At 39.1% G+C, this 16,294-nt stretch overlaps 2 protein-coding genes across 13 annotated transcripts in view; one reads left to right on the forward strand and one right to left on the reverse strand.

Moving 5' to 3' along the window:
- Positions 1 to 16,294, forward strand: part of SENP5 (SUMO specific peptidase 5) — a 57,852-nt gene that overhangs the window by 38,053 nt on the left and 3,505 nt on the right. The window contains exons 6-10 of one of the 10 annotated variants that reach the window (XR_004625297.1): positions 1,575 to 1,652; positions 11,265 to 11,402; positions 12,064 to 12,166; positions 14,070 to 14,153; positions 15,605 to 15,655. Coding sequence is in view for 7 of the 10 variants with exons in the window: in XM_011221694.3 (XP_011219996.1) it covers positions 1,575 to 1,652; positions 11,265 to 11,402; positions 14,070 to 14,153; positions 15,605 to 15,655 (351 nt within the window). In the remaining 3 variants the exon portion in view is untranslated. Of the gene's footprint in view, positions 1 to 1,574; positions 1,653 to 3,506; positions 4,972 to 11,264; positions 11,403 to 12,063; positions 13,085 to 14,069; positions 15,746 to 16,294 lie in introns of those variants that run through there. The other 9 variants (XR_002142173.2, XR_002142174.2, XM_019796969.2 and 6 more) reach the window with 9 other exon arrangements.
- NCBP2 (nuclear cap binding protein subunit 2) overlaps positions 1 to 16,294 on the reverse strand; it is a 31,992-nt gene that overhangs the window by 3,879 nt on the left and 11,819 nt on the right. The window lies entirely within an intron of this gene.

Consider the following 16,294-nt stretch of genomic DNA (forward strand, 5'->3'; position numbering starts at 1 on the left):
TCAGATTGCCTGATGGGCAGCCTTTGAATTCAGCATACAGAACCTTTCCAAGTCGTTTATAAACTTTTATAAATCTGATAGTTTAAAGACATAAATATAATGCATCTGAGATTCCAACACTGTATGAATATAGACAAAATGTCATATAACTTCCCGCTTAAAATCACAAATCTGTTTTCCATTTTAAATTGGAATCGTGAGGCTAGTCTGTTGGATTCTCTTTTATGTAAAGTTCTCTTAATCACCAGAAGGTTTAAACCTAAACATATATAGATGATTTTTAACATAAAAGTATTAATTTCAGGGGCGCCTGGGTGGCACAGCGGTTAAGCATCTGCCTTCGGCTCAGGGCGTGATCCCGGCGTTATGGGATCGAGCCCCACATCAGGCTCCTCCGCTATGAGCCTGCTTCTTCCTCTCCCACTCCCCCTGCTTGTATTCCCTCTCTCACTGGCTGTCTCTATCTCTGTCGAATAAAAAAAAAAAAAGTATTAATTTCAGGCATATAATTTACCTTCATTACTTCTACATATAATTCTGAACCATTATTGGATTAAAAGAATACTTATTTAAGGCAGTGGTTCTCAAAGTGTAGTCCCCAGACCGGTAGCATCAGCATTACCTAGGAATTTACTAGAGATGCAAAATTTTGAACTCTAACCCACCCTTCCTGAATCAGAAACTGGAGGTGGGGCCCAGTAATCTGTGTTTTAACAAGCCCTCCAGATTCTGACGCACACGAAGTCTGAGAATCACTGCTCTAGAAACAGCTACTACAAACTCTTTTTGTTGCTATCTTAAACTGCAGAGATCTGAAAACAAATGTGCATTAGGATCTTCTGGAAGGTTTATCATTACCGGACTGCTGAGCTCCACCCTCAGTTTCTTCAGTAGTCTGGGGTGGGGCCTGAAAATTTGCATTTTAGCAAGTTCCCAGGTGTTGCCGATACTGTGTCTCTGGTGACCACACCCTGAGAACCTCAGTTAGGGGAAGTTTTTCATCTCAAATGAGTCAGTGTTACTGAGTGAACACTTTTAGACCACGAGATGTTTATTATCTCAGATGAGCTGATCCTAATTTATAAGTCAGAAATTCTAAGCCAGGATGTGATGTTTCATATGACCAGGGGAATTCTTTCAGTGCTAGAAATGATCGTGTTAAGGCCTTTTTATAGTTGTTATGACAGCAGAAGTCTGCAAGTCCACATCCTTAAGAGGGGGTTAGTTTTGTAATCCATGTCCCTTGAGTTCAAGGTGTAATGTTATCTCATTCTTTCTTAACTTCTTTCAGTTTTATCACAAGATTTGGAGAGATGTGTCAGGTTGCTTCTCTACTTGATTAGATTCAGGTGATTACTGTCCCATTCCAGTTCTGACTATAGAACATAGTTGTTCTAAGAAAATCTGGAACAGAATCTTCTGTGAATCATGTAATGTATTTTCTATAGAAAAACTTTTCCTCACCTTTTGGTCTATCTTACATACAAGGGTTTTTTAATTTCCAATTTCTTTTGAAGTTAAATCTGGGCACAGTTTAATATAATCTGGGTGCTTATATTTGATGTCTCTTCTAGGTTCACTTCTTCAACAGCTTTTTTCACAGACAGCTCGTAACCAAAGGATATAATGGAGTAAAAAGATGGACTAAAAAGGTATTCCCTTTATTTCTTTTTGATTGTAAATTTGAAATACAGATAAGCCACTTTGAGCAAAAGGATAACAACTTTAATGCCAATCTGATATTAATTAAAAGCAGACTCTTTAAAAAAAAAAAACTCTTTAATGTGATAGTTGTTTTTAATACAATAGTTCTGGAGTGTTTTTTTGTTTTTGTTTTTTACATCTTATTGTTTGAAACACAAGATACTAGTAAAATTCTGAGTGTATCTAGTTGATTGGAATATTCTCTAACTGAAAGCACTGGGCTGGAAGTTCATGGTTCCAGCATTGCTATTAGCTTGCTGTGCAGGTTGGACAAGACCATTTTTTCTGAGCTTTAGAATGCTACTTATAAAACAAAATGATAAATCAGAGAAATCCTTAGGGCTCCTCCCAACTTTAATTTCTCTCTGTAGCTACTGACTAATGCCAGAAATATTACTTTAAAGCCTGTTTATATTCTATTTTTGATATTTTGACAAGATTACCAGTGAGTTCAAATTCCAGTCATAGGTCTAGAGATCCTGTAGCATTTCACTTTTTTATACTGGATGGGTTATAGAAATTAAGAGGAAGTCTTAATTAATGGAAGTAGTTTTTTGCTAAATACAAACACCTGATTAAATATTGCTATTTAGGTAATATGTGCAAAGCATCGTCAGTTACGCCAAGATAAATGAAACGTGGTTAAAGAGTGCAAATCTGGGGGAATAGACAGAATGAACTTAGGACTCAAGAGCTAGGTTTAGATCCTAGTCCAGCCACTTAACAAGTTGTAAGACCTTGGGCAGATTGTTGAATTCCTCTAAGCTTCAGTTTCCTCATCTGTCAAGTGGTAGTATCATGACTATTTACCTTGTTAAGAGGATTAAATGAAATAATTCGTGTAAACCATTAAGCGCATGGCAAACACACAGTGACAATCATCTTATTACGACGACGGTAGAAGCATATGAAGCAGCTAGTGTAGTTGGAACACAGAGAGCAAAGGAGAGAGAGGTGTGATGTAGACCTGATCAGAGACGTAGGACCTTAAGGTCTAGGTTTTTAATTTTATCCTAAATGTATAGGAATCTATTGAAAGGTTTTAGGTGACATCATCCAGTTTGTAGTCTTTGCTCTAGCAGCACTGAAGAAGATGGGTGAGTGTGGGAGCAAAGCTGATGTGGGTAGAACAGAAGGCCATTGTAAAGTACCGTTGATGGTACTTTGGATTAGAATGGTAGGACAGATGGGATATGCATGTAAATATGAGTATGATCTGGGAAGTAAAAATAACAAGATTTGGGTGATAAATTATGGGGATGAAGGAGAACGAAATGTGAAAGATGACTTCCAAGTACAGTATATGATTATCTTTCCTCATCTACATCACTCGTCTTGGTTAAATAGCATCCCACCATATGGGTATATATTTTTAATTTGAACAGTCCCCTAGTAGTTATCCTTAATTTTTCCTGTATAAACACCACTGCAGCCCATCCAGTGGTACAGCCACATACAGGCATACCTTCTTTTATGGTGCTTCACAGATACTGCGTTTTTTACAAATTGGTTTGTGACAGCGCTGCATCAGCTAAGTCTGCTGGCACCGTGTTTCCAACAGCATTTGCTCACATTGTGTCTTTATGTCACATTTTGGCAATTCTTGCAGTATTTCAAACTTTTTTATTTCTTATAATGATCTGTGATCAGTGATCTTTGTTCCTATTATAATTGTCTTGGGTGCCATGAACTGTACCCATGTAAGATGGCAAATTTAATAAATGTTATGTGTGTTCTCACTGTCCCACCCACTGGCTGTTCCCCCATCTCTCTCCCTCTCCTTGGGCCTCCCTATTCCCTAGATGCAGCAATACTGAAGTTAGGCCAGTAACACCACAGTGTGTTCAAGTGAAATGAACCCTCCAAATGTTCACGTGAAATGAAGAATCATGTGTCTCTCACTTTAAATCAGAAGCTACAAATGATTAAGCTTAGTGAGGAAGGCATGTCGAAAGCCAAGATAGGTTGAAATCTAGGCCTTTTGTGCCAAACAGCCAAGTTGTGAACACAGAAGAAAAGTTCTCGAAGGAAATAAAAAGTGCTACTCCAGTGAACCACATGCATGACAACAAAGTGAAAACAGGCTTATTGCTGATACAACAAAAGTTTTAGTTGTCTGGATAGAGGATCAAACCACACACAACACTCCTTTAAGCCAAAGCCTAATCTTGTGCAAGACCCTAACTCTCTTCAATTCTAGGAAGGCTGAGAGAGGTGAGGAAGCTGCAGAAGAGTTGGAAGCTAGCAGAGGTGGGTTCATGAGGTTTAAGGGAAGAAGTCATCTCCATAACATGAAAGGGCAAGGGGAAGCAGCAGGTGCTGATGGAGAAGCTGCAGCCAGGTCTCCAGAAGATCTAGCTCACATAATTCATGACGGTGGCCACACTAAGCAGCAGATTTTCAGTGCAGATGAAACAGCCTTCTATTGGCAGAAGATGCCATCTAGGACCTTCATAGCTAAAGAAGAGAAGTCAAAATATTTGGCTTCAGAGGACAGGCTGGCTTTCTTGTTAGGGAGGGGTTATTGCAGCTGGTGACTTGCAGTTGAAGCCAGTGCTCACTGACCATCCTGAAAATCTGAGGGCCTTTAAGAATTACCCTAAATCTACTCCCCCTGTGCTCTATAAATGGAACAACAAAGCCTGGATGACAGCACATCTGTTGACAACATGGCTTACTGACTATTTTAAGCTCACTGTTGAGAACTACTTCACAGAAAGATTCCTTTCAAAATAAGACTGCTCATTGGCAACACACCTGATTACTTAAGAGCTCTGATGGAGCTGTCCAACAAGACTTGCTTTAATGCCTGCATAAACTCCGTTCTGCAGCCCATGGATCGAGGAGTAATTTCAACTTTCAAGTTGTATTATGTAAGAAATACATCTCATAAGGCTGTAGCTGCCATAGACAGATGCCTCAGATGGATATGGGCAAAGTAAACTGAAAATATTCTGGAAAGGATTCACCATTCTAGATACCATTAAGAACATTTGTGATTCATGGGAAGAGGTCAAAATAGAAACATAAGAGGAGTTTGGAATAAGTTTATTCCATGGATGACTCTCATGGGTGACTTTGAGGGGTTCAAGACATTAGTGGAAGAACCACAGATGTGGGGGAAATAGCAAGAAAACTAGAGTTAGAAGTGGAGCCTGGGGGCGCCTGGGTGGCACAGCGGTTAAGCGTCTGCCTTCGGCTCAGGGCGTGATCCCGGCGTTCTGGGATCGCCCCACATCAGGCTCCTCAGCTGTGAGCCTGCTTCTTCCTCTCCCACTCCCCCCTGCTTGTGTTCCCTCTCTCGCTGGCTGTCTCTATCTCTGTCAAATAAATAAATAAAAGCTTTAAAAAAAAAAAAAGAAGTGGAGCCTGAATGGGGCACCTGGGTGGTGGGCTCAGTTAAGCATGATCTCAGGGTCATGAGATTGAGCCCCACATCTGGCTCTGTGCTTAGCACAGAGTCTGCTTGAGACTCTCCGCCTTTGCCCCTCCCCCTACTTGCACGCACTCTCTCAAATAAATAAATAAAATCTTAAAAAAAAAAAAAAGCCTGAAGATGTGACTGAATTGCTGCCATCTCATGATAAAACTTGAACAGATGAAGAGCTGTTTTTGTTTTAATTTTTTTTAAAGATTTTATTAGAAGAGAGTGCACACAAGCAGAGGGGAGGGGCAGAGGGAGAAGCAGACTCCCCACTGAGCAGGGAGCCTGATGCGGGGCTGGATCCCAGGACCCTGGGAGCATGACCTGAGCCAAAGGCAGACGCTTAACCACTGAGCCACCCAGGCGTCCCGAGGAATTGCTTCTTATGAATGAGCAAAGAAAGTGGTTTCTTGAGATGGAATCTACTTTTGATGAAAATGCTATGAAAATTGCTGAAATGACAAGGATTTACACTATGACATAAACTTAGTTGATAAAGCAGCAGCAGGGTTTGAGAGAATTGACTCCAGTTCTGAAAGTTCTGTGGGTAAATGCTATCAAGTAGCATCACATGCTACAGAGGAATTGTTTGTGAAAGGAAGATTCTGTCGATGCTGTAAACTTCATTGTTACCCGATTTTAAGAAATTGCCACAGCCACCCAACCTTCAGTACGCTACCACCTTGATCAGTCAGGAGCCATCAACATTGAGGCAAGACCCAGACCCTCCCCAGCAAAAGATTACGGCTCGCTGAGAGCAAGTTAGCACTGATGATGGTTGGCATTTTTAGCAGTATTTTTAAATTAAGGTATGTATATTGTTTTTTTTTGATATAATGCTGCATACTTAATAGACTACAGTTTCTGTAAATAGGCTTTATATGCACTGGGAAGCCAAAAAACTCATTTAACTCGCTTTATTTCAGTGGTCAGGAACCGAACCCACAGTATCTCTGAGGTATGCCTGTATATGCTGTATATAACAAATCAACATAAAATGAACAAGAAAGGTTAAAAATAAAGTGACAGTTAAAGAGGTACTAGGCAAACATAAACCAAAAGAAAGGAGTGGTAAACAAGAAGAAGGAATGGCAGTATTAGGAGCAGATGAGGTAGATATTAAGGTGAAAAGCTGTGTGATAAAATTTCAATATATAGAAATACAACAAAATTACAGAAGGGGACCTTGATAAAACAGTGATAGCAGGAGACCTCTCATAGTTGGACAGATCAGGTTGATATAAAATAAAATCATAAATAAAAATAATACAGCCAGTACTACATTTGGTAAAATAGATATATACTAGATTTTGTAAAAATTGATAATGCATTTGGCCACATAGAAAATTATTACCTAGGGGCGCCTGGGTGGCACAGTGGTTAAGCATCTGCCTTCGGCTCAGGGCGTGATCCCGGCGTTATGGGATCGAATGGAGCACGGGATGTCATACGCAAATAATGAATCATGGAACACTACATCCCCCTGCTTGTGTTCCCTCTCTCGCTGGCTGTCTCTATCTCTGTCAAATAAATTTAAAAAATCTTTAAAAAAAAAAAATTATTACCTACGTTACTCTTCGATCACAATTCAGTCAAAAATAAAGGCGGCCAAACTGAGGGCTTGAGGGGGGTGGGGGATTGGGATAGGCTGGTGATGGGTATTAAGGAGGGCACATATTGCATGGAGCACGGGATGTCATACGCAAATAATGAATCATGGAACACTACATCAAAAACTAAGGATGTACTGTATGGTGACTAACATAACATAATAAAAAAATTATTAAAAAAATAAAAGGCGGCCCAAAAAAATCTTAACAATTTGAAATTTTTACAGGTATGCATATTACTGGATATGTAACACTTGAATCTAAAAATAAAAAATTATATGCCAACTGTCTAAAAAGGGATGGAAAGGGGGAATAAATCTTATAAGCACACTGGAACATAATGAAAACTGGTATGAGAAGAAAGTTAATGGCCATAAATTTAGCCTTTATCATTAAAGAAAAAATGAAAAATAGAAGAATTAAGTACTCACTAAATTAGATTACATCAAGATAAATGACAGAATGAGAATTTGAATGCAACAAAAATGAAACAATGAAAGTACTAAGTACTGAGAAAATCCATAAAAGAACTTTTTAAAAATAATGTCAGGGTAACTTAGTCTATTCTGTGTACAGCTTAAAAGTTTATAAAAGAAAAGTGGATTAGGGGCGCCTGGGTGGCACAGCGGTTAAGCGTCTGCCTTCGGCTCAGGGCGTGATCCCGGCGTTATGGGATCGAGCCCCACATCAGGCTCTTCCGCTATGAGCCTGCTTCTTCCTCTCCCACTCCCCCTGCTTGTGTTCCCTCTCTCGATGGCTGTCTCTATCTCTGTCGAATAAATAAATAAAATCTTTACCAAAAAAAAAAAAAAAAAAAAAAAAGAAAAGTGGATTAAGTCACTAACAAGAAAAATAACTATTTAAAATAGCAGTTTAGGGGCACCTGGGTGGCTCAGTTGATTAAGCATCCCACTCTTGATTTCAGCTCAGGTCATCATCTCAGGGTTGTGAGATCAAATCCTGAGGTCAGGCTCTGTGCTGGGCACGGAGCTTGCTTAAGATTCTCTCTCCCTCTGCCCCGTCCTGCCCCCTGGACCTCCCCCCCAGCATTTTTTTCCTCAAAACAAACAAACAAAAAAAACCCCAAATGTAAAACAGGAGCAATGTACAAAGACAAACTGGGGGGAAAATTGCCATTAATGTCACAAACTAATTTTCTTAATATATGAAGGGCTTATACAAACGGATAAGACAAGGATGCCACCACCTAAACAGAAAAATGGGTGGGTGATATGAATGAAAAGACTTGTAGTAAAGAGAGGCTTATTACTGTTCTGGATAGAAATCCTTTGTCAGGTCTAGGTTTTGTGATTTCTCTCAGTCTATGGCTTTTCTACTTATTTTAACCATGTGTTTTGATAAAGATCTTCAATTTTGAGGATCTCTCCATACGGATATCCAGTTGTTCCAATGTCATTTGCATTGAAAAGACTTCTCTTTCCTAGTTTAATTGCTTTGGCACCATGGTAGGAAGTCAGCTGACCACATATGTATGGGTCTACTTCTGCACTTTATATTCTCTTCCATTGATCTCTGTTCTTAATGCTAATACCACACTGTCTTGATTACTGTATCTTTATAGTAGGTCTTGAAATCAGTGTAAGTTGGCCAGCTTTATCCTTTTTCCAGAATATTTTGGGAATTCTGGGTTCTTTGCATTTTCATATAAATTTTAGAATTAACTTGTCAGTCTATGTTTTTTAAAGAAAATCTGGATTATGATTGGGATTCTGTTGATCATTTGGGGAGAATAAACATCGTAGCAATATTAAGTCCTCCAGTCCATGTATGTGGTATATGTTCCCTTTATTTTGGCTCTTTAATTTTTCTCAGCAGTATTTTATAATTCTTAGTACACAGGTCTTGCACACATTTAAAATATATATAACCCTAAGGATTTCATATTTCTGAAACTGCTATAAACAGAATTTTTAAAGTGTTAATCTTCCAGTTGTTTGCTGTGAATTAACCTCATATCCATTGACCTTACCAGACTCACTCACTGGTTCTAGGAGCTTTTTTGCTTTTTTAAGATTTATTTCTTTTAGAGAACGTGTGTGTGCTGGGGGAGGGGCAGAGGGAGGAGAGAGAATCTCAAGCAGACTCTCTGCTGAGCACAGAGCCCCACCCCCACGCAGGGCTCAATCCCACAACGGTAAGATCATGACCTGAGCTGAAATCAAGAGTCAGCCGCTTAACCAACTGAGCCACCCAGGCGCCCCTCCTCTAGGAGCTTTTTTGTAGATTGTTAGATTTTCATAGATAATCCTGTCTGTAAGTAGTGTTTTATTTCTTCCATTCTAAACCGTCCACCATTTTTTTCTTGCCTCATTGCACTGGCTGGGACTTCTGTTAGAACAGCTTTGCCTTGTTCTGTCTTAGGAGAAAAGCAATCAGTCTTTCCCTACTATTTATGATGTCAGTCATAAGGTGGTTGTTGTTTTTATTTTAGAGAGCATGTCCGAGTGGTGGGAGGGGTAGAGGGAGAAAATCCCTGCTGAGTGCAGAGCCCAGCGCAGGGCTCCATCCCACGACCCAGGAGATCATGACCTGAGTCGAAACCAAGAGACACTCAACTGACTGAGTCACCCAAGTGCCCCTGTAGGGGTTTTTTTGTAGATACTCTTTATCAGGTTAAAGAAGTTTTGCTCCTATTCCTAGTTTGCTGAGAGTTTTTTAGTCTTAAGTGGATGTTGAGTTTTATCAAATGCTTTTCCTGCATCTAAGGAGATGTTCCTATGGTTTTTCATCTTTATTCCTTAAATGGAACCCAGACTGAAGGGACAGTACACCAGTCTTGAGACGTAACAGTCTCAGGACCACATGATGGCTCTTGAAGTTTCAGCTTGATCATGACGTAAGTTCACTTTTGTTTACAGAGCATGGGTTAAAGCAAATCACAGGACTACATTCTTCACCTGGGAGGGAGAGTGAACGTACAGAACATCAGGCAGTTCTGTGTACTCCTTTTATAGGGAGGGCAACAAATAATTGGGGTCAATAGTATAATCTTCCACACATATCATTCTTAATTATATGTATAAAGTGGGGGGGGTGCGCCTGGGTGGCTTAGTTAAGCGTCCGACTCTTGGTTTCAGTTCAGGTCATGATCTCTCAGGGTCGTGAGACGGAGCCCCGCGCTGGGCTCCGTGCTTGGCACAGTCTGCTTGAGATTCTCCCTCTCCCTCTGCCCCTCACCTCATTCATGTTCTCACATGCACGCTCTCTCAAAATCTTTGAGGAAAAAAAAAAGTTGTGTGAGAAAATGTATTAAAAAGAAAAATAATCTGGAAAGATACACACTGAAGTGTATTTTTTATCTGTATTTTCTAATTTTTATTTAAAATTTTTTTAAATTAAGAAGTTTGAGAAGAATGTAAATTTGGTCTCATTTAATACTGTATTAGAGATGTGATTCCTTGTTTTAGATACTCACAATTTATGCATTGGAAAGGACCAACTGTCTTTATATTTCCTTCCATTCACCCCACTTCTCAGGTTTATGGATGCAGAAATTGGAAAAGTAGAATGCTTTGCTCCAAGGGCATGTTGACTAGTAGAAGATTCATTTAGAACAGGACATTATCTGAATATCAGAAAGCAAGGAAGGCTGGAGAAACACCTTCTAAGAATCAGTAGTTCATAATAGCCTTGTGATTGTTTTAACCCAAGGAATCAGTTAAAAAAACAACAACAAAAAACCTCTCAAAAAATACTTGAAAAAATTCATTCACTTTTTTACAGATGTTTATTGAGCACCTACTACTTTATCATCCAATCCACAACTGGGATTTTGAGTGGAAGAGTAAATATTTCTAGATTGTAAAGGATGTGTAAAGAATTAAGGGTACTTTTCTCAATTTTGACATCTGGGAGACCTGAGGTAGTGATAATGGTAACAGTTAAGATTCACTGGCTACATACAATGTGTGGAAGCAGTTTTACACATTTTACTTGTATTATCATTCTCAAGAGCTTCATAAAGTAGATATTGTTATCTGTAGTTTATAGCTGAGGAAATCAAGGCACAAAGAAGCTACAAAAGTTGCCAAAGTCATCTTGCCAGTAAGTGGAAGAGGCTCAATTTGAACTTGACCAGACTTACTTCTGAGCCCATGGTCTTAATTATAATGCAGAGTCTATAAAAAGAAGGCTTATAGTCTGTGCTGTTTTCTAATACCATGATTCCTTTTTAAATAAGAATTGAGTCAAGGTCAAATATGTACACAAGAAAATTAAGCATAAAAATAAGTAATGTTAACTACTTGAAAAGGTGTATGCACAGGTGTTATCAGGTTAAATGCGAAATGGTGCTTTCTAGATCTTCAGTTTTCTTACTGTGTGTTGTGGCTTAGTAGTTACAAGCATGGGCTTTAGATTCGGACCTGGGTTCAAATTCTGGCTTCACCACTTTCTGCTTTTATGGCCATGGGCAGGTCAAAGGTCAGTAAATGGAAGCCGCTGCCATTGTTGTTTTGCATAGTCTGTGGTGATGGCTGCATTTTTTTTTTCTTTTTTTTAATCAGGTGGATTTGTTTAAAAAGAGTCTTCTGTTGATTCCTATTCACCTGGAAGTCCACTGGTCTCTCATTACCGTGACACTCTCTAATCGAATTATTTCATTTTATGATTCCCAAGGCATTCATTTTAAGTTTTGTGTAGAGGTAAGTTAATATACTGCCTGTGTTTTTTTCATTTACCTTGTGATCAAATAGTATCTTAGAATAGCAGAAGTCAGTCTCCTAGAGGATCAGTTTCTGTCATGAAAACTCTCTCAAATATTGGCAGAGAAAAGGACTACGACAAGAGGAATCCCCAGGTTGGGGGAGGTAGCTGTCTGTGATCTGGATCCCCCCTCTGAGATACATCCCCTATTTGGATTTTGTCACATATTTTCCTGCCTTCCCGTAAAGCTACATTTTGAATATGGATAGAAATCGTTTTCTTTGGTTTCTCTTAGAGCTAAAATTGGCTTGTATCTTCAAAGTAACTTATGCAGAATGAATTATAATGAAGAGAATCAGCCGGCAAGATATGAGAACTCAACTAACGGGAGTTCAACAAGATGGTGGGAGGCAAAACAAAACAAAGTTTTCACTAGCAAGGACCAGCTAGAAAATTTAACTGAAGACAGAAGATTCCATTTTCAAAACCAACAAAGATGTAAACTGCCCAGGAGTATATCCTAGCAAAAATTGTGGAAGTTGTTTAAGATGAAAACCCTATATTTAAAGGAACTCTGAGCAGATGGAAAGATAGGTAGACTCAGTATTGGAAAGAGATCAGTTCTCCTCAAACTAATATATACCCATTTGTCCTAATCAGTTTTCCAAGAGGATTTTGAATGAAACCTGATAAGCTCATCCTAAAATCCATATTGCAGAATTCATGGCATGAACAGTGATTGAAGGAATCCTTGGACTACTAGGTATCAAATCATCACACACAGTTTTAATAATTAAAACTGTTATTTCTGTCGGCTTAGGAATAGGCAAGTGGATTGGTGGAACAGCACAGAGAATCCAGAAATAACTCATGTATATGAGGGAACCTGGTATATGATAAAATTGGGAAGAGTCAGGCTATTCAATATATGCCGTTGTGAAATGCAACTGTCTATTTGGAAAAGTAAAATACAGCTCCTCATACTATTTATAAAAACAAATTCCACATAACATAATTACCTAAATATAAAACGTAAAACTGTAAAAGTTAGGATAAAATACAGAAGATGTTAAGTTCTTGGATTAGGGAAGGATTTCTTACATAGAACCATAAAAGCAAAGAAGACATGAAAGAACAGACTGATAAACTGGACCATGTCATAACTTAAAACTTCTGTATGCCATAAAATTCAAAGATAAGGGTAGACCTGGAGAAAATGTTTGTGACCTATATAATAATCACTACCCAGAGTATATAAAGAACTCCTACAAATGAATACAAGGATTTAATAGAAGTGGACAAAGGTTAAACTAAGTAAATTTTAGGAAAAATACAAATAACCTTTCAACACATGGATAGATGCTCAGTCTTACCAGAAATATGGGAAATGCAAATTAAAACTACATCAGGGCTCCATCTTTTACCTATTAGGAAGGCTTGATGGTATTCAAGTGTTTGGAAACCAGCTTTCATATTTTCTGATGCAGTGTATGAATTGATAATAGCAAGCCACCTGGGGGAATTGAAATTCTGATCAGTTCTAAGTGTCTCATAAATTTATAAAAGATGTATGTCCTATGGGCATCTGGCTAGCTCAGTCAGTGGAGTACACACTCATCATCTCAGGCCTATGAGTTCAAGCCCCATGCTGGGTGTGGAGCCTACTTTAAAAAAAAAAAAAGTATATCCTATTACACACCAGTTCTGTTTCTTGGTATCTACTCCATAAAAATGCTTGTGTATGTATGTGCACAGTGATAGGCCACGTACCAGGGTTCACTGCAGCATTACTGACAGTGAAAAATCAAAACCACTTAAATTTAGCTCTACCAACAGAATAGTTAAATACACTACAGTGTATTCATACTGTTGAACTGACCATAGTAAAAAAAATATAGATTTCCATGTCCTAACACGGAAAGATCTCCAAGACATATTGGGTTTTAAAAGGCAAGTTGCAGAACGATACGGTGTAGTATGTGTGCGTGTGCATACACGCGTGTGTGCATAAACACACAGTTACATATATAAACATAACTTCTTCACCTTCAGGGGCGTTAGTTTAAGTCCTGTAACGTCTCACTTCACCCTTAGAAGAGATGCAGAGAGAGAGGCATGGATGTAGAGGGCATAAGGGAAAGTTTGAAACACTGATAGGCTTCATCTTGGTAGCAGCAGACTTGGGTATTTAGTATCCAGAATGGGTTTCAGTATATTCTAGAAACTGCATGATACCTATGCCCAAAATACAGAGTATATCTAAGCCTGGGAATGTTGTTCATTTAGTTCCAGTTATTGATTTCTGCCATGGGTTCCTTCTTTGTATTGAGCATTGGCAGTATCAAGACTTTTTGTCTTGCCAATATTTATTTAAATTTCAAATTCAGCAAGTTGGCTTACTGCTGGAAAAGGCTCACCAGCTTATAAAAAGTTCTAATTAAAACATATACGGGTGTCCACAGCCTAAACGCATACCTGAGTATAGAAGGTCTGAGTCACTATGAAGTGAAAGGTTGGAAATGAAATTCAGCTTTAAACTCTTTAACGCAGACTTTGCCCAGTGGTTGGGCCACAGCCTCCTCTTTGCTTCTGTCTGCTGTGGGCAGGTTCCATTTTTCACCAACTGATGGAACACAGCATTTGTGTTGTGGTTTCTTTTTAACCAGAATATAAGAAAGTATTTGCTGACTGAAGCCAGAGAAAAAAATAGACCTGAATTTCTTCAGGGTTGGCAGACTGCTGTTACAAAGGTAAGTATGTGACAAAAATGAACACTCAGGCATGTGAACGGGATGGAATCATCGTAGGGGTGGGTGTCTTTAAGAAGCAGTTTAAGACTGATCATGGGAGATACCAGTGAGAGTCTGGGGGCTGCAGGGAGGCAGCTTACAGTAAACCTCTGTTCAGTATTGATCGTCTACCCCCTTAGTTTCCCAGTGCTTGCGGGGAACAGATTTACTCATCCTTGGGGCAGCTGCTAATGATATGGTTGCAATATTGGGGGGAAGAAAGAAAAAAATAGATATGTAACTTTTTTTCTTTTGGTGGCACCTGCCTCTTGCCTCTTATTTCCAGATGACTCACATAGACCCAGGGAAATGCTGAAATGAACATTTGGATCCACTGAGGGAGCAAGTGCACTGGGCTTCTTACCAGGCACTTGGGGAAGATAGTGCCTTGGGTGTTTCAGTCTGAAAGCAGCACTATGTTTGCCCTGTAGATACTCAGGCTCTACGTGGGGCAGGGTGCCCAGGCACGTCTTCTCATTGCTGTTGCACATACCAGTGTCTTCTATTTTATGGTCACTGCTTTATTGTTTTCAGAGTGTTTTTGCATGTGTGATCTCATTTGATCCTTACAACCTATGAGGTAGGCAGGTGGTTCATTTAGGGATGAGCATCATCTTTATTCTGTAGATGAGAAAACTGAAGCCTAGGTGTGACCTTCCCCAAAGGCCATCAGAACCTATTGATAGAGTCAAGTCCTTGACCTCAGGTCTGTCTGGATCACTGAACACGGTCTTAAAGAGGCAGAGTCTTGAAACAAACTTTAAGCCAAACCCAAAAGGACCAGAAGTATTTGTTCACCCTTGAACTGTACCAAATGCTAAGTTTTACACTAAGCATGAAATTTTCTTTTAATAACCTAGTCTTTTAGTTTAAACCAGAACTGAACTTATAAATTTTTAATATTTTCCCAACTAGAATATCCAGGTAGTCTAAATTTAGTCAGGATCTTTCATACTCCCACTTAAGGCAGAATACATAACCAGTTCTTCTGGAAACCTACTGCTTATCTTTATGAGAATTGTCTAGTAGGAGATAAAAAGTGGAGACTGCTCAGCAGGATTGTTACTAAGTATTCAGAGTCCCGGCATATGCTTTTTGATCCATTTTGATTCCATTGTCAATCTGACACCAAAACTAGTTTTCCAAATGGAAGTTTTAAAATAGGATTTTGGTTTTCTGTCTCTCCCGTTTAGGCAAAATGTTCTGTAAATTACAGTTGGTTGCTTGCTCTTCCAATGCAGCTAGATGCCTCCATAAAATCCCATACTTTAAATACGAAGGTATATGCCAGTCCACCAGCTGTCTTGGACAGAGACAGATTTCTTGTTTCTTGCTCATTTTTTCATAAAAACAAATTATCTGAAGACAAGTACTTGGGTTTATTTTAATGATCGTTTTGTCTTTCTCTTCAGTGTATCCCACAACAGAAAAATGACAGTGACTGTGGAGTCTTTGTGCTCCAGGTAAAGGAATATGTTTTTCCAGAATTTAGGATGTGTGAATTAAATCTGTTGGGCTTAGACAGATGGGAGCCCCTGTGGTATGTACCGGGCACTAGGAACAGGTAACGGTATTTCCTCCTTCCCTCCCTTCCTTTGTTGCTGGGAATATGTAGTTTCTGAACTTTCAGATGTTACCATTAGAAGCACCACCTTCTCAAGCTAAGAATGAACAACTGGTATCCACCTCTTATCAGAGGTTATTCATAAGGCACACTGGAGACTGACCTGAATCTGTATTGTAAACCCTTGGCATTTGCAGAACTACATTTTTTAAACCACTGGCAAGTGTTAACTACAGAGTAAAAACTAATTAGATTTTAAATAAAGGCCACATTCAAAAACTGCATTCTCCCGCTGTGGGTTCCGTTAGTGGTCTTAAAGGGCTACTGAAAATTGTTAGACATTATATTTATAAAGGAAATTGTATATAATTCATGAGCTTAGAGATTCGCAAAGATCATGAAAGATGGGCTCATTCCTCTGGCTCATGAATGTCTGGGGTTTAGAAACAAACTGAGGTTCTCACTTAAAGACCACGTTAGGCCTAGCTGCCGTCTCCGCACATTACACCTTGAGAAGAGCTGGAGCCTCTTCTTCAGT

This window comes from Ailuropoda melanoleuca, chromosome 1 (genome assembly GCF_002007445.2).
Source record: "Ailuropoda melanoleuca isolate Jingjing chromosome 1, ASM200744v2, whole genome shotgun sequence".
NCBI classification, from domain to species: Eukaryota; Metazoa; Chordata; class Mammalia; order Carnivora; family Ursidae; genus Ailuropoda; species Ailuropoda melanoleuca.